Genomic DNA, 27,940 nt, shown 5'->3' with positions numbered 1-27,940 from the left:
CAGGGTAGGGAAGCAGAGGGGCAGTTGGGTTACAGGGAACCTCCAAAAATCTTGCAAAGCAGTTTTTCTTCCTGTGGTGAGGAAAGCCACACCTCCAGTGGGGAAGAAAGGAAAGGACCAGAGGATGCTGCTGGGAGCCTCAGCACCGCTCCTGACCAAGCCGGCCAGGAGGGAAGCACGCCCCTTCCATTGCCCACCCTGCGCAGAGGTGTAAAACGCAAAGAAGGAAGGAAAAGGCTGGGGGTGACAAAGCTCTTATGTTGGGGGAGGTCCTGGAAACAACCACTCCCAGATTCTGCTAGCGATTGAGGCAGACATGAACTTGTGGCTCTGCACTGTAAATAGTTTTGCACCCAAATAAAACCTGTAAAAGACAGGTCTGAGTCCTGACTGATTACTCACGAGCAACCACCGCTGCCATCTGACAGTAACAGAACCATCTTTTGACTGTTAGGGCAACCACAAAGCCCTGAGGTTCAGAGCACTAAAGAAACTCTTCTCCAATCTCTTTACAGTTCCATCTTTCTAGCTGGATAATTATAACAACATCTCCAACGTAAGAATGAACATACAACTACTGCTGTCCATATTCTTGTACGAAAGTAAATCACTGGCTTATTTTGGTTCCACTTCCCCACTATCTTATCACAACAAGTAGTTTTCCAACACAGTGCCCCACATTTGTTGCTTTTTTTATATTAAACTCCATTTAAAGAACCAATGTTAATACTTCTATTTAAGATGTATGCCTTCTGTTATAGTCTGCTAAGTGACCATATACAACACAAGATACAAGACATCTCCAAAACTCAAGCATGTCTGTCTTAACCAAGTCACATCACAGTATTTAAAACTGCAAGGAGATAAAACAACCACCAAGCACGCTCAGAACAACACCACAAGCCACAGACGGGGACAGTAACACAGCACAACACGAGACATGTGAAACAGTAAGAGTATTATTAGCTTGAAACTTTATTAGCACTGTGGAGAGATAGTAATTGAAGTGACTGCCCCTTTAGTCGGAAGCTGGAGTACAAAGAAGATATATATATATATATATATATAAAATATATATATTTTTATATATATATATATATAAAATATATATATTTATATATATATAAAAAACCACAAAGATCTCTTCATCAAAGTAAAAAATGACCCACATGACCCAGTGTCAATGTCCACAATGCTTCCTGGGCTATGTCTTCGCGTTATGCTGCATTTGAGAAAAAGGGATTGAGAGTCTAAAACTTGCAGTAAATAAATTATCTGGTACAAAATTTTTTATCACTTTACACAGAAATCAACAGGAGAATGGAGATAGGCACCATTATGTTAGCATACTGTAAGATGAATATCATTAAAACTTAACACTGCAGATTAAAAATATGGCCTTGCTTTCAAAGCCACCTTACTATCCAAACCATTTTTACCCTGTGTCAAAAGGCATTAAGGCTTTCAGATATAAATAAAGGCCATACTAATCTAGCTCCTTTTAATGAAGGGAGGATAATAATTAAGACCTAGTCTTTATCCAAGGGCCCAGGGATAAGAACATTATAAAAATGCAAAAATTTACAAAACACACACAAACACACACCATACCTTCTTACACAAAAAGGAGAAGCAAATCTGAAGTAGCCCACAATGCTATTTCAAGTGCTTAGGAAATGTGTGTCAACTGGAATACTTGGGCTATAGTCAATAATGAGATGTGTGTTGGCAGCGGGCTACCCAACTGAGGTGCAAGCGGTTGTTTCACAGAAGTAGTTCACCTCAACACAGATATTCCATTTCTAATCCATACCCTTTGGTAGGAAGACAAGAGAAAATAGCTTGAAAGGGAAAGAAGGAAAAGCAGAACACGAAGCATGTGAGAGGGGTTGTGTACTACTTAGCTCCCATGGAATTAAGCCAATAAATGCCAAAAACCTCTTCACTAGGAAAAACAACCACCAATGATTAAAAGAGTGCAAGCAAGAACAGTTCAGAACAAATCTGTACACATTCATTCACAATGTGATAGGGTTATTTCAAAAATAAAATAAAATAAAATAAAATATGGGCCTCCATAATTGGAACCCTAAGGTCATGTGCCATTACCTTTCTTTTGTTAACAGCATACACAAAACAGTCTCAATGTACAGCCAAATAGGTGCTTATTACAGTTGACAGCACCAAGGGTCACACAATCAGAACCTTATGTATACTATCCCATTAACTTGAAAAGGAAGATTCCCAAAATACCTCCAGAAGCAACTGGTTATACTGGACTGTTCTGTACAAAAACTACTCCTCTCCTTAGCGGCTTAGAAGAAGTCAATAGCAGTTGGTCTTTTCTTAGTTGGCATTAAAAGGGATTTCTTCATTTGAGGTGTTGCTTCTGCAGAAGAGCTGGCAGGGGACTTCAGCACCCCGTGAGATGGTTTTTGCTCAGGATTGAAAGCCACCCGGGAGGCTCCCTCTGGGGTGACCAGGATACTTTTGTCTGTTGTCTTAAATTCTGCCAAAGGAAAGATTAAAAAGCAAAAACTTGAGTATTGCATCAGATTGTTATCAAGCATGTGCAAACATTTCGATGGTTGCTAGAGCTGTTTGTGCACAGAAGGAATCCAGAGAAATTGTGGGGGAACAAATGGAACACTGCAAACCGAAAGTATTCTATACTTATTACCAAAGAGCCTGTCTGCTTCAGTACGCCAGACCACATGTGTCAACTGGGCCTGACCTAAAGGTCTGTCTGGTCCAACATCCTGTTTCCCACAATAGCAAAACAATAGGCCTATGGGATGCTCACAACAGGACATAAGACCAAGAATACCATTCTCTTAATCATGTTCCCCAGCAACTACTGTTCAGAGGCATGGTGTTTCTGATACGCAGGGTATAGCCATTAATGACTATTAGCTGTTGATGTGCTCAGGGACAGAGTTCATATGGGGGGCAAAATCTCCTTTTCAGCCCAGATGGTGGTGAATCTAATGAGAGGTTTGTTCCCACCTCAGTGGTGTCACAGACAGCAGCTTCTTCCCTCTTCTTCCATAAACCTGTTTGACAATTGTACGGTCGTACCTTGGAAGTCAAACGGAATCTGTTCCGGAAGCCTGTTCGACTTCCAAAATGTTTGAAAACCAAAGTGCGGCTTCTGAAGGAAGCGTTTGGGTTCCCAAGAGCGTTCACAAACCAGAACATTCACTTCTGGGTTTGCACTGTTCGGGAGCCAAGGTATGACTATGCTAGCTACTTGTGCCCTAAGGGCTGGTGTAGAGGCCCTTCTTTCTGTCGAACCTATAGTGGATACAAGACAAGTTACTATGAAAGAGAAGAGCCTTCTTGCTGGCTGCAGGTAGGCTATGGCGTACCTCAACTTGTGTTCATTTGAACCCTTCCCACACACTGATTAGTGAAAACTTTTGCTTTTTGCTTGCCAGGCTGATGTTTTACACATGGCGAATCAGTTAGGGGCTTTTAACTGTGATACCTCCTCATTTTTATATTGGTTTGTTTTATATTGTTAAAGGAATGTTGTGTTTTAATGGTTGCACACTGCTCTGTGTGGTACGAAAAGCCGTGCTAAAGAGCTGTGTATAAATCACAATGAGGCACATTTTATTGGGGTCAATGACGTCCAGGGGTCCGGCACACTTCTCTTGCGCAGCTCTGGTCTTCCCCCCTGGGACCTTTTCATGGAACTTTGAAGTGTCAGGCATAGCTCTAATGGCTTTAGCCCAAACGTAGCAGAGTTTTCCTGCACAGCGAAGAAGCTAGTTGAGGTGGAAATGACTAGTCAGCTAGACTCAGAATAACTATTTACAGGATTTATTAAAAGGAAAAATAAAACCAGCAGAGTTTCTGCATACAAAACAAAGCAAAATAAATCCTTTCTCTCTCTCTCTCTCTCTCTTAACCTTACACAGCACTCCTACTCCTAACACACCCCACATCACACTGTGCTAGCAATCCCTAGATAACAGAGTTGAGTGCTGGTCGTTAACCAATCAGAGTAAGTAGTTTCTAGGTCAAGCTGACCTTGGCTTTCTGCCAAGAGTAAATTGACACTGCCTTGAGTTAATTGTGTGAAGCCAGAATCTGTAAGTTTCCCATGAGAACCAATTAACAGAAACTCAACACCCCCTCACAGATTCTGCTGGACAATTAACATCAAATACACCTATGTAGGAGATTATTTTTCCAGCAAACCTAAACCCTTGCACATTCGTTTGTTCTTTACCTTTGCCAATGGTTTAGTTAACACATCTGCTACATTTTCTTCACTTGATACATAAGTACAGGTGATTACATTGTCTTGTACACAGCAACGTACATTTTGGTATTTTACAGAGATATGTTTGGAACGTGATTTGAAACCCTCTGTTTTACTTAAGGTTATACAAGCTTGATTATCAATGTGAACTGGTACTGGTTCTCCACAATTTACATTTAAATCTGCTAACAAATGCTTGAAATAAATCACCTCGTTGCACAATTCACTCAACGCGGCGTACTCTGATTCCGTTGATGACACACTTACAACGTCTTGCTTGCGTGACCGCCAGCTGATTAAAGCTCCACCGACCATTATGACCAGTCCTGTGACAGATTTTCTATCCGGCAAATTTCCCCAGTCACTATCACAGTAGCAACTCAACATTTCATCCTCTGAAGAATTTAATTGTAACATATAGCCAATTGTCTGTTTGAGGTATCTCAGAACTTGTTTTACCCCTTTCCAGGCATTTAGTGTGGGTTTTGAGACCAATCTACTTAATATGCCTACTGCATAGCTAATATCAGGTCTGGACCACTGTGCTAGATACAATAAACTTCCAATTACAGAATGATATACATCAGGATGTTCAAATTCAGGACTCTCGTCTGTATGAAGTGTTTTTATGAAACCTGGATCCATAGGCACCACTGCCCCTTTGCAATCCTGCATCCTGTATGTAGTCAGTAGTTGTTTAACTTTGTTCTGCTGACTAATTAGGCAGCTGCCATCTTGGGCCCAGCACACTTCCAACCCTAGATATGTCCTAACCGGGCCTAAGTCTTTCACTTTGAACTTACTGGACAATTGCTTGGCAAACCTTTGTACTTTCCTGTCACCAGAGGTTTAAGTTTGTACACCCACCTGCAGCCTACAATCTTTGCCCCCTCAGGCGCTGCTACTGGTGTAAAAACCTTGTGCTCATTCAGAGAGGACATCTCTTCCTCCATTGCCTGCTTCCAGAGCTCTGACTCCTCTTTTGGTAACTTTAACACCTCCTGAAAACTCTTGGGCTCTGCAATTACACTAAACACATTTGCACTATCTGGAGAAAAACGCACTGGAGGCACTCCTTTGTTTTGTCTTTTAGATCTTCTGGGAGAAAATTTTTCTTCTGACCCACTTTCCTCCTCAGAACTATGACCTCTCTTTTGTTGCTTAACAACTGGTCTTTGGGCAACTCCACTTTCTTGAGAACTCTTATCTGAACTTTCCTCCCCCTCAGACTCTGATTCTCTATGTTTACCTTCAGAGTCATGAAACTCCTGGGAAGGTTCAAACCAAACCTCAGTATTGGCATGTAGTCTCTCCCAGCCACTATGTTCACAAAAACTGGCATTCCTGGAGATCACAATGCCATTTGTCCCTTCAGCAAAGCGGAAACCTTTTCCCAGCTCCTGGTAACCCACAAACACTAACTGTTTGGTCTTAGGATCTCCCTTCTTCCTCATTTGTTTTGGAATTAACACCCAGGCTTTTGATCCAAACACATGCAAGTGGTCAATTTTGGGTTTTTTCTGAAACAATTTAAAGTACGGAGTTGTACCTATTGTTTGATGAAAGAGCCTATTTTGGAGATAACACGCGGTGAGCATGCTCTCCCCCCAATAAGACATGGGCAAATCAGCATCATCAAGCATGGCAAACATCATGTCTTGTAAAGATCTGTTTTTTCGCTCTGCAACGCCATTCTCCTCTGGGGAAAAAGCGTTCGTTTTTCTATGCCCAATGCCACGCTTTTGTAACCAATCTCTAAAAGCATTTGACATAAATTCGCCACCTCTGTCCGTCTGAATCCTTCTGAGTTTAATGGACAGAAATCTTTCCACAGATGCCACCCAGCCTTTAAACTTAGTGAACACGTCACCCTTATTCTTCATGGGAAAAACCCAAGAATAACGCGTGGCGTCATCCACAATTGTTAGTGAAAAACGCGATCCACCCCTGCTTACAGCAAATGGACCAATTACGTCCATGTGAACCAGCTGTAGCGGTGACTCACTAACTCTGTCACTTCTGGGGTAAGAGACTCTGTGGGTTTTAACCTTTTTACAAACATTACAATCAAGGTACTTGTTACAACTCTTTAAATCACCCCCATCAGCCAATTCAGACATTTTTAGTACACTTTTCCAGCAAGCATGCCCCATTTTCCTATGCAATAAGTGCACACAGTTGTCATGTATAGCTTTGTTATTCACTGCAGGCTGAGATTTACTGACTACTGCTGCAACTTGAGATCCTGCTTTAAGCCAAAACAAGCCTCCCTCTGACTTAGCAGTGCCTAAAATCTCACCAGCCTTCTTAATAATGCAACTGTCTCCTTCAAAATACACTTTAAACCCAGCTTTTAGCAAACAATCTACAGACATCAGATTGCTCCTTAATGACGGCACACAAAGTACATTTTGCAGGCATTCACGAAGACAAGGAACAAAAACTGTACCCCCCGAAATCACTTCGGAAGTACTTCCGTCTGCTAGAGCCACCTGGCTGCGCTGTGCTGAGTTCTTGGAAACAAACAATTCATCTGAATTTACGATGTGCCGAGACGCTCCAGAATCGACCACCCAGACAGCTTGTTTCTCATCAGCAATCTTGACCTCGGCGGTCACCAGTTGAGCCGACTGTTTTCGTTTGAAGAATTTCTTTTTCCGCTGCTGCTGCTGCTGATCTCGTCTCTGCTCCTGCACCGGCAACTGAGACTTGACCAACTCAGGACATTGTCGTTTTAGATGCGCTGAAGACCCACATCGGAAACAACGCCTAACAGCAAACGCAGACTCCTCACCGGCACACTGCTCTTGCTTCACCCCTGGCACGGCATGAGAACTCCTTCCAAACTGCCCACCTGTAGAAGCCTCTGCAGCCAACGACCTTTCTTGCCTCTTCTGCCATTCTTCAATCAAACGCCCAGTAACGTAACTGACTGATAAATCACGCTCCTGTATGCCTTCTAGAGACAAAACTAAATTATCCCAGCTTTCCGGGAGAGAACTCAAAATAATAGCCACCTTCTCCTGCTGGTCTAACGCACAGTCTCTTTCCTGTAGCGCAGCAAACTTTAACTGTAAACTGTGTAGGTGTTCCTGCATTGTAACCCCAGGCTGTAACATTGCCTTGTACAATGCCTTGCGAATGAACAGCTTGGAAACCGCTGTCTCACGCACATGGAGTTCTTTAAGTGCTTGCCACACACCTCTAGCTGTCTTGATTCCCCTCACATACGGCAACTGGGAATCTTCCAGCCCCAAGACAATTGTGGCCCTTGCTCTTTGGTCTTTATCAAGGTCCTCATCATCAGGCTTCGCAGGAAACTTACTCACCACTTGCCAGAGACGATCCCTCTGCAGCACTGCCCGCATGCGTTCCGACCACAGCAAGTAATTGGAGTCATTCAGACGCTCAAAAGCCATCTGAACTGGTTGTGAGGCCATCTTGAGAGCGATGTCCCTGGAACCCGGAACCAGCTACTCACGACCACCGAGAGAGAAAACAGGAACCACAGCACCCAGCACTCACACGCTGCAGCTGTTGTCCTTGTGTCCGCTGCGTCACCAGCTCACCACAGTCAGGAACCAGCCAGTGTCCATCTGCTGCACCAACAGGAACAACAACTTCTGGAACTACTGGAACCAACGCCGTTGATGCTGACACCACCACAACTCAGGCTGGCAGCACAATACCCATAACCTCATGGAACTTTGAAGTGTCAGGCATAGCTCTAATGGCTTTAGCCCAAACGTAGCAGAGTTTTCCTGCACAGCGAAGAAGCTAGTTGAGGTGGAAATGACTAGTCAGCTAGACTCAGAATAACTATTTACAGGATTTATTAAAAGGAAAAATAAAACCAGCAGAGTTTCTGCATACAAAACAAAGCAAAATAAATCCTTTCTCTCTCTCTCTCTCTCTCTCTTAACCTTACACAGCACTCCTACTCCTAACACACCCCACATCACACTGTGCTAGCAATCCCTAGATAACAGAGTTGAGTGCTGGTCGTTAACCAATCAGAGTAAGTAGTTTCTAGGTCAAGCTGACCTTGGCTTTCTGCCAAGAGTAAATTGACACTGCCTTGAGTTAATTGTGTGAAGCCAGAATCTGTAAGTTTCCCATGAGAACCAATTAACAGAAACTCAACACCTTTGACTCAGCAGAGCGTAAAACACAGCGGAACAGAAGCTTGAACGTTCTTCGTGCGAAGGCAATAATTCAGGCTGAAACGCAGCAGTCTCCTTATCTTAAAGTCTTTATTCCTTAGCAAAACACAACAGATATAAATCTCCTGGCGACAGTTCGCCCATGTTGCTTGCTCAACGGAGCAAACACGCACACTGTGTGTGTCTTTCTCTCTCTCTCAGAGATACTGACCACTCCCACTTCCGTGTTCCAAACACACCTCTCGGAATGTGAAGCGTCACTCAGAACTTCTTAACCCTGTAAGTTCTGACTCTCTCAACACCCCCTCTCGCATCACATTCTGAGAGGGCTTGTGAGCACACCTTTACAGACCTCTGTGTGTCCCACACCTTCCCACCTGCCTGTTGAGTCTCCTCACAAATCTCTGGTTCGCACTGTGCGAAACCAACCCACGCATTTGTGACCTGAAACCTCTCAGGTGGAATTCCCTTTGTAGCCCGCGATGACCGCCTGGGCACAAACTGGGGTGCTCCTCTTGACCCACTGGGGCCAGCATTTGCGTCTTCCTCATCAGAAGACTCCCCCTCTGACTTGACACGTCTGTGAGCTGTCTCCATTATGCGCACAGGAGATGAGGGCTCACTCTTGGACACTCCCTTAACAACCTGTGGAGACGCCCTACTCTGTTCAGGGACCTGGTCTCCACCAGCAGGTTCAGGCTCTGGCTCTCCTTCCTCCTCAGAGTCAGACAGACAATCTGAGTGAACGTCAGAGCGCGCTTTGCGCCTTGCCCAACCATCCTGCTCAAAGAACTCAGCCTGTTTACTGACCAGAAGCTTGGTCTGATCACCTTCTGGATATGCGAATCTCCACCCTTTTGTCGCAGGCTCATATCCACAGAAGATCATTTCCTGGTACCTTGGGCCACCCTCCTGCTGCAGAAACTTTAGTACAGGCACCATGGCTCTGCTACCAAAAGTGCGAAAGAAATGCACAAGCGGCTTCTGCCGATGAAGCAGGAAATACGGGGTGTCACCTACCACTGCATTGTAGCACCTGTTCATCGTGAAATTGGCTGTCTTTACCGCCTCCCCCCAGAAACTTTGAGGCAAACCAGAGTCATCCAGTAGAATCTCGGATGCTCGAACCAGAGCTTTACTCCTCAGCTCTGCCACGCCACTCTCCTGAGGAGAAGTCACCTTGTGACGTATCCCCCTCTGGCGAAAGAAACCCTTTAGAGCAGACCCAGTGACCTCTGAACCTCGGTCACATTTGAACCCCTGCACCTTGGTGGAGAACCGTAGTTCCACCTCAGCAACCCAATCTTTGATCAGTTGCGTTGCCTCATCCTTCGTTTTCAGCGTGAAAGCCCATGAGTTCCGCGTATAATCATCTGTCAGCACCATCAGCCATTTGGCCTTGCCCAGACTTGGCTGTGGCATACCTAAAAGGTCTGCATGCACAAGCTCAAAGGCTTTGTGGTTACTCTCTCCACCCAGGGATCATTAAATCCCTTGTTTCTGGCTTTTCTGCAAGCCTTGCAATTCAAAGGTTTACCACATTCTTTTACCTTGCAACCTTTGGTGCACTCTGATAACATCTGGACGTCCTCACAGGACCCATGTGACATTCTCTTGTGCCACACGCAAGCACACGACACATGAGTGTGATCAGTGGCTTTCCCAGTATTCCCCTCACCCTCCAGAGGTGTTTCCATAACAAAGAGGTTGTTCTGATTTTTTGCAACACTTATGAGCTGCCTCCCACCTCTGGAAATTGTGCAAACATCTTTTTCAAAACTCACAGAATATCCCTCCTGTAAAAGGCACGGTACAGACAATAGGCAATGTTTTATCTCAGGGAGAACATAAACCTTCAATTCAGCCTGTAAGAAAGAGACAAACATGTTACCAACATGGGTTATACGTCCCTGTGAACCTGTAGCAAATTGAACTGTTTTCTCAGTTGAAACAGCCTTGCAGTTCCACATTTGTCCATCAGGTGGCGCTGTGACCAGATGGGCATTCGCAGCCGAGTCAACAACCCAACGTAGGACTCTCCCCCCTCCGGAGTTGTCCTTCTTTGTTGCCTTAGCAACTGACTTCCTGCTGCCCCCGACCTTGGGGCTCTCGCTGCAGGTGTTCTCCAAAACAGCCATCGACGCAGTCAGCTGATAAGCTTTTTCACGCCTGCCCACTCTGCAGGCCCAGTTGCCATGGAAACCCGGCTGGTTCCCGTGGGAAGCGACCTTGGAAACATCCTGCCCTGGCTCCCTTGCTTTCTGTGGGCAGTTGCGACGCAGGTGTTCAGCCGAAGCACAAACAAAACATCGCCTAGTGGAAAACTTTGCAAACTTGCCTTTGGTCTTCTCTGCCCCCCCAACCTTTCCAGCAGCACTCCTCCTTGAGGCTTTTCTGCCGTTGGGAAAATGGCTTTTGGCTTCTGCTGTGGTTTCTCTGCAAACCCCCTCCAGCTCCTGCCAAACAGCCTGGGCACTCTCAAGACCCTTGGAATGGCCTGCAACCCCATTCTCTGGTGCAAAGCTCTTCTCTTCTCTCAGCTGTTCTCCAGCACGCAGCTCACGTGTAGGGGCATTCCGGCAGCCCTCCAACACAGTCCCAGCCCCCCCTGGGCCTTCAGCCCCCTCTGGGCTTCTTGGTGCTTCCTCAGAGCAATTCTCAGCCCCCTCTGGCCTGGCTCCCACTGTCTTCTTCAGTGTCTGCCTTCTCCCGGCCCAGGGCTTGCTCCCGTCCATCTTATCAACAGGGATTGACGACTTCTGGCTGTCTGCCATCTCTCCCCCGGGGCCCGGCCTACTTACGAGTAACGGTAGTGCCTCCCGGTCCGGCAGATCCTTCCCAGCGAGCTCCCTTCGCTCTAGCTGGCTCCAGCTACTCCTCAGCTGGCCTTTGGCTGCTCCTCAGCCTCTTTGCCTGCAGTTTCACTTCCCAGCGTCTCATCGGCTGGCCTCTGGCTGCAGTCCTCTCACACGCACGAACGTTGCTTATCTTTATTGCTGATCTCCATAACCTATTGGGGTCAATGACGTCCAGGGGTCCGGCACACTTCTCTTGCGCAGCTCTGGTCTTCCCCCCTGGGACCTTTGACTCAGCAGAGCGTAAAACACAGCGGAACAGAAGCTTGAACGTTCTTCGTGCGAAGGCAATAATTCAGGCTGAAACGCAGCAGTCTCCTTATCTTAAAGTCTTTATTCCTTAGCAAAACACAACAGCTATAAATCTCCTGGCGACAGTTCGCCCATGTTGCTTGCTCAACGGAGCAAACACGCACACTGTGTGTGTCTTTCTCTCTCTCTCAGAGATACTGACCACTCCCACTTCCGTGTTCCAAACACACCTCTCGGAATGTGAAGCGTCACTCAGAACTTCTTAACCCTGTAAGTTCTGACTCTCTCAACACATTTTTGGTATTTGATTAAGACATTAGATATGGATTTTGTCTTTGTTTCAATATAAATTGCATTTAACCTTTGAATAGAATGCATCAGTCAATGATTCCTGTGTGCCTGCATTTTGCAACCCTCATGCTTGTTAAGCTATAAACATGTAATCTTATCTAACCCTAAAAGTAACGAGCCAGCCAGTATGTTTTGCTATGTCTGTTTTGAGTCAACAATAGGATGTAAATCCAGCATCTCCTTGAAGCTCCTCCAGATGTTTTGGGGAAAGGGAAGTAAGATATGGGATTGGAATGTCTCTAGCCACTACTGAAGGCCAGGTGGCTAAGGCAACTGGGTTAAAGTGTGATAGTTGAGGCCAAATGGCTTGGGGCACCCAAGGTAAATGTTGGGAAGTTGATCTCAGAATGGAGCCATGCATGCCATTTTCCTCTTGGTTCTGTGTTTTATTTAAAAGATGTTCCCTCACCTGGGCAATAAACAGCTGGTGTAGAAGTAAATTCTTACCACAATTACATGCACAGACAGCATTTAGCAACTGCTATTTAAAATTGCATCAAACCTTCCACTGTTTTACCTGCCTGTTTTTAGAGAAGCAACAAGGTTTGAAGTCATTTTGAACTCACCAGCAGTCATGTTTTTACTCAGTCCAAAGGTGACCTTTTTGGAGTTGGAAGATTGCAGCTTGCTTAACTACAAAGAGAGATTAAAGTGGCAGATAAAGTTGTTTTTCTGGACCAGTTAAACCCTTCCCTTTATTAAAACACTTTTTGTGTCTCTCTACTATCTGAGGTGCTTCCCAAAAACACAGTTCATCATCTTCGGTAGTTTATAGTTTCTGAAAGACTGAAATATTTGCAGTTTTGTGCAGTATTAAATATTCACTTAAGTTCTGGTGTGTTTTGCACAGAAAAAACATTTTAATATATAAATACAATTCCTACTGAACATACTTTGCAGACACCTAGGTGTGACCAATAGGCTTTGGGGAAAAGCTCCCATTAGTGCCAGTAGGATATTTTTCCCTAACTGCAATTGCAGTATGGGATCCCAATAATTGTTACCCCTCACTGCAAGCTGTCTATGTGCCTAAAAAAAATAATTAAAAATCTGCTCCTCAAATACAAATACACAATTAATGTGGTCACATGCAGTTTGGCTTAGAGACGAGTAATTCTGAAAATTCTATGCCTAAAGTTTGTTAGGAGATAGCAAGCATGGCATGCAAGCCTCCAACATTTTCACACAAGGAAGTACAAAGGGAGCATGTGAGGCCTTTCCTCACACAACCGTTCTCCACACCTTTGGCATGTGGTCCCTGAAAGGTTGCCCTGGAGGGAATGTGGCACTTGGGCTGAAACAGGCTACCCGCTCCTGCTTTAGCTGCAAATTATAGTACCTTTGTCACTATACCTGCATGGGGGAAATGCTGGCTTTAGCTTTTCTAAAGAACACTGGCTTTGGTAGAGTTGTCTTTTCAAATTTCACAAAATCATTTCCCGTCTTTGCCTTCTTGTTCCTTAGCAGCACAGCAGCGCCACCTGTTTCCTGCAGGGAGAGAAAAGAGCAGCAGAGACCAATTAGAGTCTGGACTCAGTAATATGCTGCTGAACAGCACCAGGGACCTTGGTGAAAATGGTCCAGCAGGAGCGCTGGACTAGCTCCTGCTGATGCACCTGCACCCGGCTGAGCCCACTGCCTCTCCTCTCCTTCCTGGTAAGCAGCAGTGGCTCAGTCCCTGCTCCATGTCACCACCCACTATTGTATTAAAAGGGGATGTGTTGAATGTAAAAAAAGGCTGAGCCACAGCAAACAGTTTCTCATGCGCTGTGGATTCTTGAGGAGATATTTATAAGGGGCCTTTTGCAGGCAACATAGGAGACACTAGGTCGGTGCTCACAGAAACCTTGTTAGCAAACCACGGGCATACAACATAGTCTATATACACTGCAAAATGTCCATGACTTCCACTCTTTTTGTACAGCTAGATCACATATCACCCCCAACCTTTAAGACCACAAACATTAGACAAGCCACGCACTGAAACTGCACGACTTCATCTGGAAAGACAAGAGGATGTCCGCATTAGTGTGAGAAAATCAATTAAACTGGCCAACAACAATCAGACCAGGAATATAGAATTTAAATAATCTCATGGAAATACAGGTAGTGAGGCCTTTGCTTGTCTAATCTTAAACTGTCAAAGCTTTCACTTCTTAGTTTCAGAAAATAGATTTAAAAAAACAACAACACATGGGATTTGGGGATTGATTTTCTTCTTTAGCTTCTATCTGGTCACCTGTTTTACTAGTAAAACCAGCCATTATATACATTCTCTCCAAATAGAAGCAGAAGGATCTGTGTTGGAAATATAGCTGTTTGAGGCAAAAGTACACATATCTGGTATGGGACGCGGGTGGCGCTGTGGGTAAAACCTCAGCGCCTAGGGCTTGCCGATCGCATGGTCGGCGGTTCGAATCCCCGCAGCGGGGTGAGCTCCCGTCTTTTGGTCCCAGCTCCTGCCCACCTAGCAGTTTGAAAGCACCCCTAAGTGCAAGTAGACAAATAGATACCACTTTATAGCAGGAAGGTAAACGGTGTTTCCGTGTGCTGCGCTGGTGCAGGCTCGCCAGAGCAGCTTCGTCATGCTGGCCATGTGACCCGGAAGTGTCTCCGGACAGCGCTGGCGCCCGGCCTCTTAAGTGAGATGGGCGCACAACCCTAGAGTCGGACACGACTGGCCCGTACGGGCAGGGGTACCTTTACCTACACATATCTGGTGGTACATGTAAAGCAGAGCATCAGAAAATGCAGCCCAATAGAATGTTTATTGTGGTCAGAGAGTCCTCCGCAACCTGCTCCCCAAGCTGAGGTGGAACCAGACATTGTAAGTTGCAGGACAGACCTACTTACACTGCTTCTGCTCTTTTTGTTTTCAACTTCAGTTACAGCTTCTTCCATGGAACTTAGGACTTCCTTGATTTTCTTTTTCTTTTTCATGCTGATTATTTTCTGCTTGGAACCCCTAATCTTGACCAAATTTTGTTTTTTCCTCAATTTAACTTTTCGGAGCACTGTGCATCCAGATTCTGCCAAGTTTTCCTTTTTGGGCTGCTCAACAGCCTCTTCAGAAAAACTGCTCCCAGATATCCCGCCAGTCTCTGCTTTCCGTTTCTTCTTAATTGCTTTGCTACCACAGGCTACTGGAGCACAGTGGCTGGGATCTTCCTCGGTACTTATATGAGCCTGTCCATTTTGATGGGTGAATTCTATAGGGACTTTCCGCAGGCGGCCATTTTTCTTCTTGGGCTGTTTCTTTATGCTGTTTACCAAACAAGTCAAGGTCTCCAGCACAGAATCACCACTGATACCTACAGTGGGTGCGGCTGAAGAATCCATTTCACTGACCTCCATGCTTAAAGACTTCTTTGGTCTTTTCTTACTATTTAATGATTCACTGTCCTGGTTTGGCTCTTTGGATCCTTCCTCAGGGACCAGTCCCTTCTCATTACATTCAGCAGCTATACCAAAGTCAACCATCTGGCTGGACTTCCTCTTTCGCTTCTTCTTCTTTTTCTTCTGTGGCCCTGGGCTCTCCTCCTCTTCCTCAAGACCATTTATTATGTTTCTAGCACGAACTGTAAAGACAAAATAAATAAGCTTTTAAATTCAAAGAAGAGGCTGTCGAGCAGCAGCCTCCTATCTCTCTTCCTGGGAAAGGGGCTCTACACCTGAAGAAAGAGTGGGTGGCCCCAACTCCTGGGGCGAGTGATTAGTAATCGAGGAATGGATACTACTATTAGACCCAGCTTCTGCGTGTCCCAGAGGTACTGCTCTAGTCACTGTTGGAAAACAGAATGCGAAACAAGATGAGCCATTGATCTGTCCACAACAGGGCAGCTGCTATACTATTATTGTACAGTATTTGTTGTTAACAGAGCTGATGAGAACAACTACAGTACCACCTCCGTTTTCGAATGCCTCCGTAGTCAAATGTTTCGGAACTCGAACGCCGAAAACCCGGATGTAAATGCCTTGGTTTTCTAATGCACCTTGGAAGTAGAACAGGAAACATGGCTTCCTTATTGAGGCTTCCGCTTTCAGTTTTCGACCGTTTCGGAACTCAAACGGACTTCCGGAATGGATTACGTTCGAAAACCGAGGTACCACTGTATTGTCATTGATTTTCATGTTAGATATTTTAATAAGCCCTGTTCAGATAACCACCTGCCCCCTGGGATTTGGATCACATTGAGGGGAAGATCACAGCCACACTCACCAGCTCTGTTCCTATGCCCTCATTACTGTGTGTGTATGAAGGGGGGGAAGGTGTGTGTGAATTAAGGAGTCAGTTCTATGTATGTAGGCTTCCTGCATGATTTAGAATGCTGATTGCTTCAAATCTTCTGCGCCTCAATGTGTGGAAGGTTGGCAGGAACAGGACCTGAAAACGCAGAATACTGGGTATATGGACCCACTCTCCTCAACATATGGCTGCTGTAAATTGTGTTACGGGAGAGTGTCTAAACAAGGTTACGTTCATGCAGAAAGGCCTAAATGTTCAGGCTTTCCCTGGCAATTAACGTTAGTTCCAGCCACCCTCTGTTAATTTACTTTCAGTTTAATTGAACAGAGACACTACAGCAATCAAAACGATACATACACAAAAATATACACACACAAATCTAAGAAAAAGACAAAAGTTACAAATAAAGAGATGAAAAGAAACACAAAATAGCACTGTCTGCCGTTTCACAGGAGCGTCAGGAGAATTTGGCTTAGTCCCATTTCAAAATGTCCAGAGTCTGGAAAGAAAAGGCTGACCAGCCTATTGATTCAACACTGCGAGCACAGCATGCAGAAATCCTATTGAGTGCTTGATTTTGTAACACAATCAAGACTTGCCAAATCTTCTGTCATTATCTTGTATTTTTGATTATTATCTGTGGCATTTGCTTTTTCTAAGATATGATTTCAATATATTTCTGAACTCTGTAAACTGCTTTAGGATTTTTACTCACCAGGGGCATATAAATGTTTTTAAATACACAAACAAAATTTGAAGCCACTGCAAAGCTTCCACTCCCTTCCGGCTAATACTCCAACAGCAACAGCTATTTCTAATTTCCAGCGGAGACAATTTATTATCATAGTGAAGTTCAGTTAGGGTTGATCAGTTACTTAAAGAAAATAAAAGAAAAGACGCTTAAAAGGGCAATCCTACAACAAGGCCCTGGGTTCATCTCCAGGTGTTTTCCTCCTAGTGGCACAACAATAAAACTCCTAGCACATGTGCAAAGCTAAGCAGGGTCCAGAATCATTTCAAATCGGATGGGGGACCACGAATTGGGATTCCAGCATTGCAGGGTGCTGGACTAGATAACCTTCGGAGTCCCTTCCAACTCTACCATTCTATGATTCTACATGGAAGTCCTTCTGAGTTCCATAGGGTTTACCCTCCCAGAAAAGTGTGTATGGGATTGCAGGCTAAGTTAGGATATTGCATACTGGTAGCAACCTCACCTTCTTTTTCTGGTTGTGTTTTATCAGAGGGTTTGCCAGATTTCCTTTTCCACTTCCTCCTGCTGAAGGTATCATCATCTTCATCTGTAGAAACGTCTTCAGGGAAGTCATCCTGTGGAAAGGTCCCTGAAGGGAGAGAACACTGGAGTGAGAGTTGCCCCCAAGCAATTAGTGGCTCAGAGGTCCTTCACCCATACAACACGCTCTTTTCTCTACCTATACTTTAGTCCAGCCATCACCAACTTGGTGGCCTCCAGATGTGGTCAGACTGCACCTCCCATCAGCCCCAATCAGCATCTGGAGTGAGCCAGACTGGTGACAGCTGTTCTGGTGTGTATCTTTCTCCATTACCTTAAATGCCAAGCAGAACAAACTGTTCATTCAAAGAGAATGACACCTCCCCAAAGGCAGGAACGGGAAACCTTTGGGGCTTATCAGTGGCTAAAGGTAAAGGTAAAGGTACCCCTGCCCATATGGGCCAGTCTTGACAGACTTTAGGGTTGTGCGCCCATCTCACTTAAGAGGCCGGGGGCCAGCGCTGTCCGAAGACACTTCCGGGTCACGTGGCCAGCGTGACAAGCTGCATCTGGCGAGCCAGCGCAGCACACGGAAATGCCGTTTACCTTCCCGCTAGTAAGCGGTCCCTATTTATCTACTTGCACCCGAGGGTGCTTTCGAACTGCTAGGTTGGCAGGCGCTGGGACCGAGCAACAGGAGCGCACCCCGCCGCGGGGATTCGAACTGCCGACCTTTCGTTCGGCAAGCCCTAGGCGCTGAGGCTTTTACCCTCAGCGCCACCCGCATCTACATGACTACATGATGGTCTACAGTGGCTACATGATGGTAATTGGCTGGGCTGAAGCAAAGATTGGGTGGGCACCCCTTCCCTCTCTTTCTGCCACCCTCTTCCTTTTAGTCAGCCCCTTCCACACACACCCCATCAATTCCTCCCTTATTTACCACCCACTTGCAACTGAGCAGAGAGCCACATGTGGTTATGAGGCTGCAGGCTGTCTATGCTTCTTTAAGAGCAGGGATGGGTCTCCAGTCCCCATCATCCCAAGGAGGATGAGAGTTGGTGTCCAACACTTGGAGGGCCACAGGTCCCCCTACCCCTGCTTTAGAGCGTCATGCGATACTGGACACAGTTGTAACTAATGTTAGGATACAACCGATTTTCCAGTAAGTTATAATGGAGGTTGGACTAGATGACCCTCATGATCCTTTCCAACTCTATAATTCTATAAGAGGTGATATAAATGTCCCCAAAAGAAGCCCTTTCAGGTGCACATAAGATATCTGTTGCAAATTTAACATGACTGCATTTTCTTTCCTCTGCTACTGTACAATTCTTCACGGAAATGAAAGAGTAGCAGATGTTCTTGAAGCCTCACCTTCTGCAAGGTTTTGGAACCTGAAAAATAAGTGGAAAGGAATTATGTTGTCTCAGTTACACCCAAAAATGAAGGCACTATGGGGAAGCAAAAGATAAAAGGGCAGGGGTGTTGGGACTCCAGAAAGTGAAAGGAAAGAGAGGATAATCAGGTAAGTCAGCACAATCAGAAAGAACATTTATTACAATAGGAACTTACTTTTTCACCACTTTGTACAGGCACTTTCTGTTATAAGCAGGTGTGTTTTTTCTGCTGGCCAATTCAAACAGTGTGTCGCCAACAGTTTTATAATCAAACTGTAAACATAAAAGAGGAAGGCATTACAGAAACATAGATAAGCTGCATTCAATAATTTAGCGCAGAACCACTTAAGACACTGTGCCATTTACTAATTTTGTACTTACTCCAAATTGGAAAACCCCAATGGCAGGCATAGGCAAACTCGGCCCTCCAGATTTTTTGAGACTACAATTCCCATCATCCCTGACCACTGGTCCTGTTAGCTAGGGATTATGGGAGTTGTAGTCCCAAAACATCTGGAGGGCCGAGTTTGCCTATGCCTGCCCAGTGGAGTATCTCTGTCCAGCTCAACTCCCTGTGCTTCTTCCCCACCAGTCCAAGCACACTCATTCTCTCAGCCATGCTCCTTCACATCCTCAGGCCTTTGGTTACTGATCCTACAGCAGTCAGGCCTCACTTTCATAAATCCCAATAGGAACCACACTTCAGGAAATCTTGTGAGTCCAACACTCACAAAACTGCACAACATTCACTTGTGCTCCAGGTCTTGCACTTCAAGAACCAGCAATTTGATCTACGTTTAAATCAAGCAAGACAATAAAAATGGTCTTCTACCAGCTTTCAAAGAAAAAAAGTTCATTAGGCTAGTTTGTGAGAGCTTTTCATTTATAAGAGAGCAGCCATCAAACTTAATCAGATTTAACAAGGCAATTCCCTAGTGCTCAGACCCTACAGAAATTAGTATGTTGTCAAAGACAATACTCACCTGGAGAACAGGCCCAATGTTATCATCTGCATCTTCTAAAAGGTTGTCTGGTGCCTCTGAATCTAGGGAATGTTTGCTTGGCAAGTCTGTGCCTACAGGATAAAAGCAACACATTTAACAGAGCACCAAATGTGAAATCCGCAACAGACTTCACTAAGGTCCGTGAAGCTGCCATCAACATAAAGGAGGGATGCTTTATGCAAGCTGTTAGATGTTTAATGTTGCACACCAGCACCGTAAGGACAGTGCGTGCGCGCACACACACAATCTTCCTTTACCCTCAGGGGAAGGACACAACATGTGTCATGTTAAAACAGTGGCCAGAAAGGTGGGGAAATTTGAAAAGGAGACAGAGTACTAAGCTTTGCACACATAGGGTTCTAGGTTCAATCCCTGGTATCTCTAGGTGAATCCTCTAGAGGAGCACCATTGGGGGGGGGGTTGTGCGCCAAACTGCGAGTAGGGTGGGTGTGCCAAACTGGGTCTTTGACTTGAGTGAAATAAAGCCTAGTTTAGCCTCTGAGGAAGGGAACCGTGAGTGGAGAAACTGAAGTCTTGAGAGGGTTGGTTGAAAGAATGTACGTAGGTGAAGTCTTCCTCAGTTTATCCCTGTGCCAGGAAAAGCCTCAACAGGTGTCCTATGCTCCCATGAGCTCACTTTCACTAGTAAGCAGATGGTTGCATTCTGAGTTGAAGTTTTCAAAGCAGAAGACATGACAGGACTCCATTCTAGAAGTTACAGTTATTACTGTGGCCAGGCCCATACCATTGACGACTGGCTCGTTCTCTCCTTCGTTACTTTCATCTTCTTCCGATAAGTCATCATCACTCCCCGCTTTCAGTTCTTTCATTAAATCTTCTATAGCAAACGGGGACTGATCAACAATGGTTTCAAAGATGCCACGGATTATGGCTTGCAGCAAAAGATGACTGAACCATTAAGGGGGGAGGAAGGGGAGGAAAAAAGGAGCATCACAAAAGCATTCCAATTTATGGACTCTCTTTCCAATCTATCAAAAACTAACCCATGAAAATTGAAAAAAATTGTATGCCATTTGCAAAGAGTAAATAAAAGAACCACCAATAAGTCAATCGCATAGATTGTGAATCAGAAGCTGATGTCTTTGGATTCGCCCAGGGTTTTCTTCAATATCACCATAGTAGCGCCCGAGGATCAGAAACTAGCTTTTTTATCATCAGTATAAAAGGAACTCATGCAGTTCCCATAGCTACACACTTTCATTTCAAGGCACACAAAAGAAAGCTTTGCTTCACAAACTGAACATTTCACTATCTCGCTTCTTCTGTTTTAATTATGCTCTGCGAGTCTATCCAGACGTTATCTACTATTTAAGAAGAACGCCCCCCCCCCGACAACCCTTTAAGTTCAGAGTAAAGCAGCAAAACATAGCTATATAACATACTCCTTGGTCTTGGCAACGATTTTGCAGAATGGTTCTATAAATTTGAGATTCTGGTCTGCGGTGAGCTGCAAAAAAATAAAATACATGGTTAGTTCAACATCAACCTATTCCAATTCTACTCAAAGAGATGGGAAATTTCCCCAGCTGAATATTCCCAAGGTTACTTGAAAAGAGCTAGGACTCGGGGGAAAGAAGCATTTTACAGTTGGGGTAAATATATCATAGAAGATAAGCTCTCTCTTGCCAAAAGATGCTAACAAAGACTGGCTAAAACCAATATGATAGCCTACAACAATAGAAATACAAGGAGGAAATATATTTTATTTCTAAATATATATTTATGAATTACTGTGTAACCAACTGAAATGTTGTCAGGATTTGACATGATTTGTCATCTGTTAAGGCTGTCATTATTATGGATTATTTTGTTTCCTTTTGATATAGCCTGACCAATTTCAAAAAGATAGAAACACATATCATGATGATTTTTCCGGTGCCCCCCCTGTAATGTCAGATGGGAAGCATTATACAAAGTCTAATGATTTCCACTGTATTTAAGCAAGACATTTTACATTTTAGGTAACATAAAAAGTTGAGCAAATCTGCAATTCATAAGTTGCTCCATGGTGAGGATTTGCTTTTATTAGCATTAACCAAAATTTTCAAATTTTATCTGATTTTATATGTTTATACAGTGCTACAACAACAAAAATCAATTAGATAGGATGCCCAACCTAAGCAAATAATAAACACACACATAGTAAACTTGACTTTAATATCCTTCATAGGCGAAGACATTAACAGCACTTGTTTTAAGCAAATATTTTAGGGAGACTTGCTAGATTGCAAAGCAATACACAGAGATGTTTTGTTTCCTACCTCTTTAGCACCAACTTTAGCCAATTCTTCCAGATAGATGTCAATAAAATGCAATTTTATCCCAACAGGAGCCTTGCTGTCTGGGTGAATAACCTCCTTCATTAGCAGGTTCAGAAATGGCTCAGTAAAACTGGATGAAAAGCAGGGCGGGGAGAAAATAAAGCATGGTCCATTCATCTGTGTAACGTCATATGACATTGCATCAGTTCCAAAAGAGTGGCCACTGCTTTTGAAACAGAAAACAATCTGATACACTGATATAGAGCAACAGCGTGAATCAGATGTTTTCTTCTCTAAGTGATTTACCAGGGTGAGAGTTCCAACAAGTTTACCCTCTCCCAACAAATCCTTTGATGAAAGCTTGTTTTAATACCTTAACATATCAAAAAAACTGTGTGATGTCAGTAATACGCAATTTAAAATTGTAGAGGTATTCTAGAATTCTGCACTAAGCCCCTAAACCAGTGTTTCCCAAATGTGGGTCTCCAGCTTTTGGGACTACAACTCCCATCATCCCTAGCTAGCAGGACCAGAGGTTAGGGTTGATGGGAACTGTAGTCCCAAAACAGCTGGAGACCCACATTTGGGAAACACAGCTCTAAACTTTTGTTGTATCCAATGCAGTATAAAGGTTTCCAGCTTGTGCAACAGGATTGCCCCACACCATCCACAATCTGCTCTGAAGGGTTCGGGGGAACCCCACAATAGATTTAGGGGGCATGGTGGGAGCAGGTGTCCCACTGAACCCTTATGCCAATGGGACACTTATGTTATGAATGCTGGCGTGGTTGCTCGAGAGCGAACAGGCAAGACTCCCACTGGTCTTTTCAAGGCTTTATTATCTGTCCAAAACATTCACAATGCAGAACGTCTCAATTCCATGTCTTGCTCAGTCACTAGCAGAATCTGGGAGTGGGCGGTCCTTAAACTTTCCCCAGCAGAGCAGTCTTTTGACCCCCATCCTATGCCTCCCCTCTCTGCGCATAAGCCTCCTGTGCAGAGAGGGCGTGGGCAAAGGGGGACCTGCCTCCCCCCCCCGCTTTGCTCCGGCTCGGTGATCTTTGGCGGCTCCCTGTAACCCAAATGCCCTTCCACCTCCCGCCTCTGAGCTGATGGCAGTTCCCTGACAACTTACTTATAGCAATTCACTGGATATAAGATGGTAGGACCTCAAAATCCAAAATTTTCAGTGGCCATTAATTATTTTGGTCAAGCAAATATGTACATTGGTATAATTTGCACAGCTGACACAACTTGCACAGGATTCATGGGAATCTCAGCTAAGCAATGCAGATTTTATATGGATCGGAAATAGATACCACACAGATTTTAACTATTAAACAATTCCTAACTTTTCTCACAGTGCAATTAATCTACTGCACCTCTGCTCAAACCTTTATTTTCTTCTAGGAGCACAATCTGGTATTTCTAGTGGATTACCCTGAGGCCTTTTTAACCAATAGGCCATGTGCCTCTTTTTTCTTCAGCAACAAAATTTATTGTGTGCATAAAAGGCAGGATGCAAGTGTGTGGGAGAAAATGATAGCAGAACCACTGAAATTTAATTATAAGAACATTTTTATTATTATTGTATTGCTACTTTATATAACACTTTATATATGTCCAACTCTATGGATGTTTACTTAGGAACTATCCCCAGTGAAGTATTCTTACTATTGCTATTCAATTTATGGCTGCAGTACAAGTTTTAACACTGCCGTTAATGTATGTCACATATGTGTTCAGTTTATCTTAGAATTGCTTCTTGGAATACAAAACCAGATTTGTGGGAAAATATGTATAAAGGAAGTGAGCACAAGATGAGCTTTTGGGATGAGGCCCAATATGTCAGCCTGGATAGCTTAGCTGGTTACAGCTTGGTGCCAAAAATGCCCAGGTTATAGGTTTGATCCCCGTATGGGACAGCTACATATTCCTGCATTGCAGGGGGCTGGACTAGATGATCCTCAGGGTCCCTTCCAACTCCACAATTCTATGGTTCTATAATGCTTATCAGGGATTGTGAAAGAAATTTTATTGGTAACTCATCAATAGATTTAGAGTGAGCAAGAGAAGTTTCTCTCTCTCTCTCTCTCTCTCTCTCTCACACACACACACACACACACACGTGTGCGAACACACTCTCTCCAGAGGCGCCACCTACCTTTCATTCCATCCATTTCTTTTCAATACTTCAAAGGACTGTCTCAGCACCATGCGGATCAACTAGGTTAGAAAAAGATGCATCCCATCATGTTTCAATTGATAGGAAATCATCACTTTGTTGACAAACATCTTAACCATCCATGCAACCTTATACATGTCTATAACACCTACTGTTTCGATTTGGCTTTACCCTCAAATCAGAATTTATAGGATTATAGCCGATTTTCCTGTTTTTGTAAAAACGTAACTTCACATACAGAAATTTAAAATCTTCTAAAGTCTTCTCTTGATGCTAAATGGATTACAGAAGTATGGTGGGACTGCAAAACTCATGCAAGGTTTCTCCATAACACCAAAATCCCCCAGCACACAACAGTAAGGATTAAACATGACATGTTCACGTCTCCCCACTCTGCTTTAAAAATGTGAATTCTAACTTTAGATTTGAAGAGTTCTCTATCTATTCCCATTGCTGAATCTTATTTGTGTTGTGTTCATTCATTATGCTACTACCTAATTTTACGAAACAGGGTAATCCAAAAAGTGGAAGATTTTTCACCCCACACCACTGATTATGCCCCTTTAAAAGACGTTAGAAGAAACAGCTTTTACCATGTAAAATTTATCTAAGCGCAGGTTGTCTATTCCATTCCACTCACGGTTCATGGTCTGCCAGAAAGTCTGAATGAACAAATGCCCTGCAGTGAAATAAATAGAAGCAGCTTTAAAGTTCCATACAAGCTGTGTTAGTTCAAAACATTTTCACTACACTTTTCATAAATGTAGGGGGGAAATTCAAAGCTGAAGCTTGCAGTTTAAAAGAAAGATGAGTACTGTAAGGTGGGGAATGCATATGAGGTGTAAAAAATTATGTGCAATGTGATAAAAGCGGATAGTTTCTCTCTCTCATAATACAAAAAGTGAGACCACACAATGAAGCGGAATGTTAGAATATTCAGCAGAGACAAAAGATGGTACTTCGTCACACAATGTGTACTTGACAGATGGCTGTATCCTCTAGCTACCCAAGTTGGTCATTGCAGACTGCAGAAGAGATTTTCCTACAAGTTCCAAAGCTTTCAGAAGCTTGCTCCACAGTAATGCAGGCTTTTAGTGTGTTTTGTGGAACAGCATTCCTGTAGCAATATGACAGGTGCCCACTATTTGCACTCTCCAGAAACAATTGAAGACATCTTTGTCATGACACTTTCCCAGCAGGGTGAATAGCTATCTGTCACTGGTGTCTATTTTGCATTTATTTTTATCCACTATTTTCTGTATTGTTTCAAACTGTTTTTATTGCATTCTTTACATCACCTTAAAATGTATACAGAAAATGATAAATAAACAATAAATGGTAGCTACTGTAGAACTGTTTTCACAAGATGTAATGACAACCACCAACTCAGATGGCTTGAAAAGAGGATTTAATCAATTCATGAAAGATAAGGCTACAAATGGCCCCTAGCCATGATGGCTGGTTATGCTGCCTCCAGTGTTAGAGACTGGATGATGCTGAATATGAGTTCCTGGGATTCATAAGTGGGGAGAGCACTTCTGCAGTCAGGCCCTAGTTATAGGCTTCTCAGAGGCATCTGGCTGGCCACTGTGAGAGCAGGATGCTGGACTAGATGTGGCCAGCAGGATTCTAGCTATTTTCACATGTGAAGGACAATTAAGACAACTGCAAGTGTGAACAATGGTAGTTAATTATCTCTCTGTTCTCAATAAGTGAAGGAAGCACAAAGCCATCAGTGTCCTGCCGAAGCAAAAAACCTGAAGGGGTTGGCAAGGATCTGAAAGTCATCAAATCCAACCCACTCCCCAAGGCCTAATCTTCCAAGATTTATCCAGAGGGAGCTGACATTTTATTCTCCCAACAGAAACACACACAGGACCTATTCACATGTTATTCCAGTTACTTCTCAGAACTGCTCAGTACAGATGGAGAGAATGTCTGACCTAGCATTCCACATGTTTCAGCTGAATTCTATGGTTAAGTATAGCTGCCCGCATTGATGAGTTCTACAGGAGTCTTGATGATGAGTAAGAATTTCACCTTGTGACCAATAGAGCCTCTCATATGTAGTAAGGTATGCAATTCTGCAGCAAACAGTGGCTGCCCAAACACTGCCCTCAAAAAATAATAATCATGGGCTATTCATGTGGTTTTCATAGAAAATGAAGACACAATGCTTCAGGACATCAATTCTTTTTTTATATACTAATAAGCAGAACAAACAAACTTGGCTGGAAACCCCTGAACATATAATAAAAGTAAAAAATAAAAAAATAAAAATAACTTACAAGCATCTATATTCTCTATTACATGGGTAAGTTGTGCTATATTGTTCGATAACTCCTCCTAAAAATGAAATGAATTTTTTTAGTATACAACGTTCCAAGAGTAGATTCCATTTTTCCTTTTCAGAAACTACCCCCTCACTCCCAAACACTGAAACTGTTCTCTAAACTCCCCCAAACAAAGAAAAGATTATTTGAGAATTTGACCAATAAGGTCAAACTATATTATCACAGTTGGTCTGAAATAGTAGACAAACGAAGAACCTTACCCAAAACAGGGTGGACATTTCAACGCAGAATTTGGTCAGAGACAGACCTACAACAGTCTTCTGTGCTACCTGTACAGTAGCAGACATGTCTCCAAATTTCAACCACTGACTATTTACTTACCACACTCCTCACCCTGTACAATTGTCTTTCGTGTTATTACGGGGACAAAAAAATCACCTCCAAATTCCAACTGAACATTGGGTATTTTGTTACCCCCATATACTGTAACATGCCAGAGGGGGGAAATACATGAATACAAGCATAAACAACGTCAGTGCATGATGAAGAAGGGGCACAGTGTCCCCTCCAGCCATTACACTGTGCTCCCGAGGGTGGAGCAGGCAAGGTCCACAGACAACTGCTCCATTCATAGGCAGTATCACGGCAATACATCCTTACACAGATTGTACATACCTGAAGCAGGGGTTTATCCTGCATCCACATGCAGTAGAATAGTCCTTTCCATATTTTCAGCCATTCTTCCTGGCTAAAGGTACCTGGAGCAACAGAAGTAAACTGCGTATATTAGAGAAAAGGAGGCAAGTTTCCCCAGCCTGTCCTACAAAAGCCCCTACCCCTAGAGATAACGGGAGCCCATTTGCCCATGAAGAGCGGCGCCTCCCCTTCAACCATACCATGACTCCACACTCGCTTATCACACCGACCCTCAGTAGTTCACAAGGTACCTGAGAAGCAGAGCCCGGTTGCAAGCACCTCTCGTCCCGGCGCCCATGTGCCCGCTCAACCCCACGCCCGCCTTTCCCTCCTCAGTCCTGTCGCTGCTTCGGGCGGCTGCTCTTCTGCCCCACGCGCTGCCCTCTCCGCCGCTCCAGCAGCCCGGGGCGCCCGGCTGCTCTGCCCCACCAGCGCCACGTGCTTCCCCCGCATCCCTTCCCCGCTCTTACTCGCCGGGCTCCGAGTCCGGAGAGCGAGGTAGCCGCGCAGCTTCTTCAGCGCCCGGTCCCGAACTCGCTTCTCGTTGGCGGCCAGCCTCTGTGCGAACTGAACCTCCGGAGGCTGCGCGGCGGGAGCCATGACACCCCCACCAGCCCTGCTCGCCGGAGAGAGAGAGAAAGGTAACGCGCCGCCCTACGTGGGCCGAGCCCGGGCAGCCTCCCCGACGCCTGCGGATGACGTCAAAAG

At 44.4% G+C, this 27,940-nt stretch overlaps 1 protein-coding gene across 1 annotated transcript; it reads right to left on the bottom strand.

Annotated features, from left to right (window-relative positions):
• Positions 1–1,896: 1,896 nt before the first annotated feature.
• RRP1B (ribosomal RNA processing 1B) lies at positions 1,897–27,940 on the bottom strand. Its single transcript, XM_053386845.1, has 16 exons — positions 27,703–27,940; positions 27,212–27,294; positions 26,531–26,588; positions 24,836–24,921; positions 24,222–24,283; positions 22,058–22,187; positions 21,179–21,243; positions 20,521–20,684; positions 19,755–19,846; positions 18,947–19,044; positions 18,749–18,768; positions 17,355–17,480; positions 14,745–15,469; positions 13,245–13,379; positions 12,458–12,524; positions 1,897–2,509 (listed from the first exon to the last, which is right to left on the bottom strand). Exons 1-16 carry the CDS (start codon positions 27,830–27,832, stop codon positions 2,316–2,318), a joined length of 2,235 nt encoding a protein of 744 aa, XP_053242820.1. The 5' UTR covers positions 27,833–27,940; the 3' UTR covers positions 1,897–2,315.

The sequence above is a fragment of the Podarcis raffonei genome, chromosome 4 (assembly GCF_027172205.1).
Source record: "Podarcis raffonei isolate rPodRaf1 chromosome 4, rPodRaf1.pri, whole genome shotgun sequence".
Lineage (NCBI taxonomy): Eukaryota > Metazoa > Chordata > Lepidosauria > Squamata > Lacertidae > Podarcis > Podarcis raffonei.
This window is presented reverse-complemented; position numbering and strand designations above follow the sequence as displayed.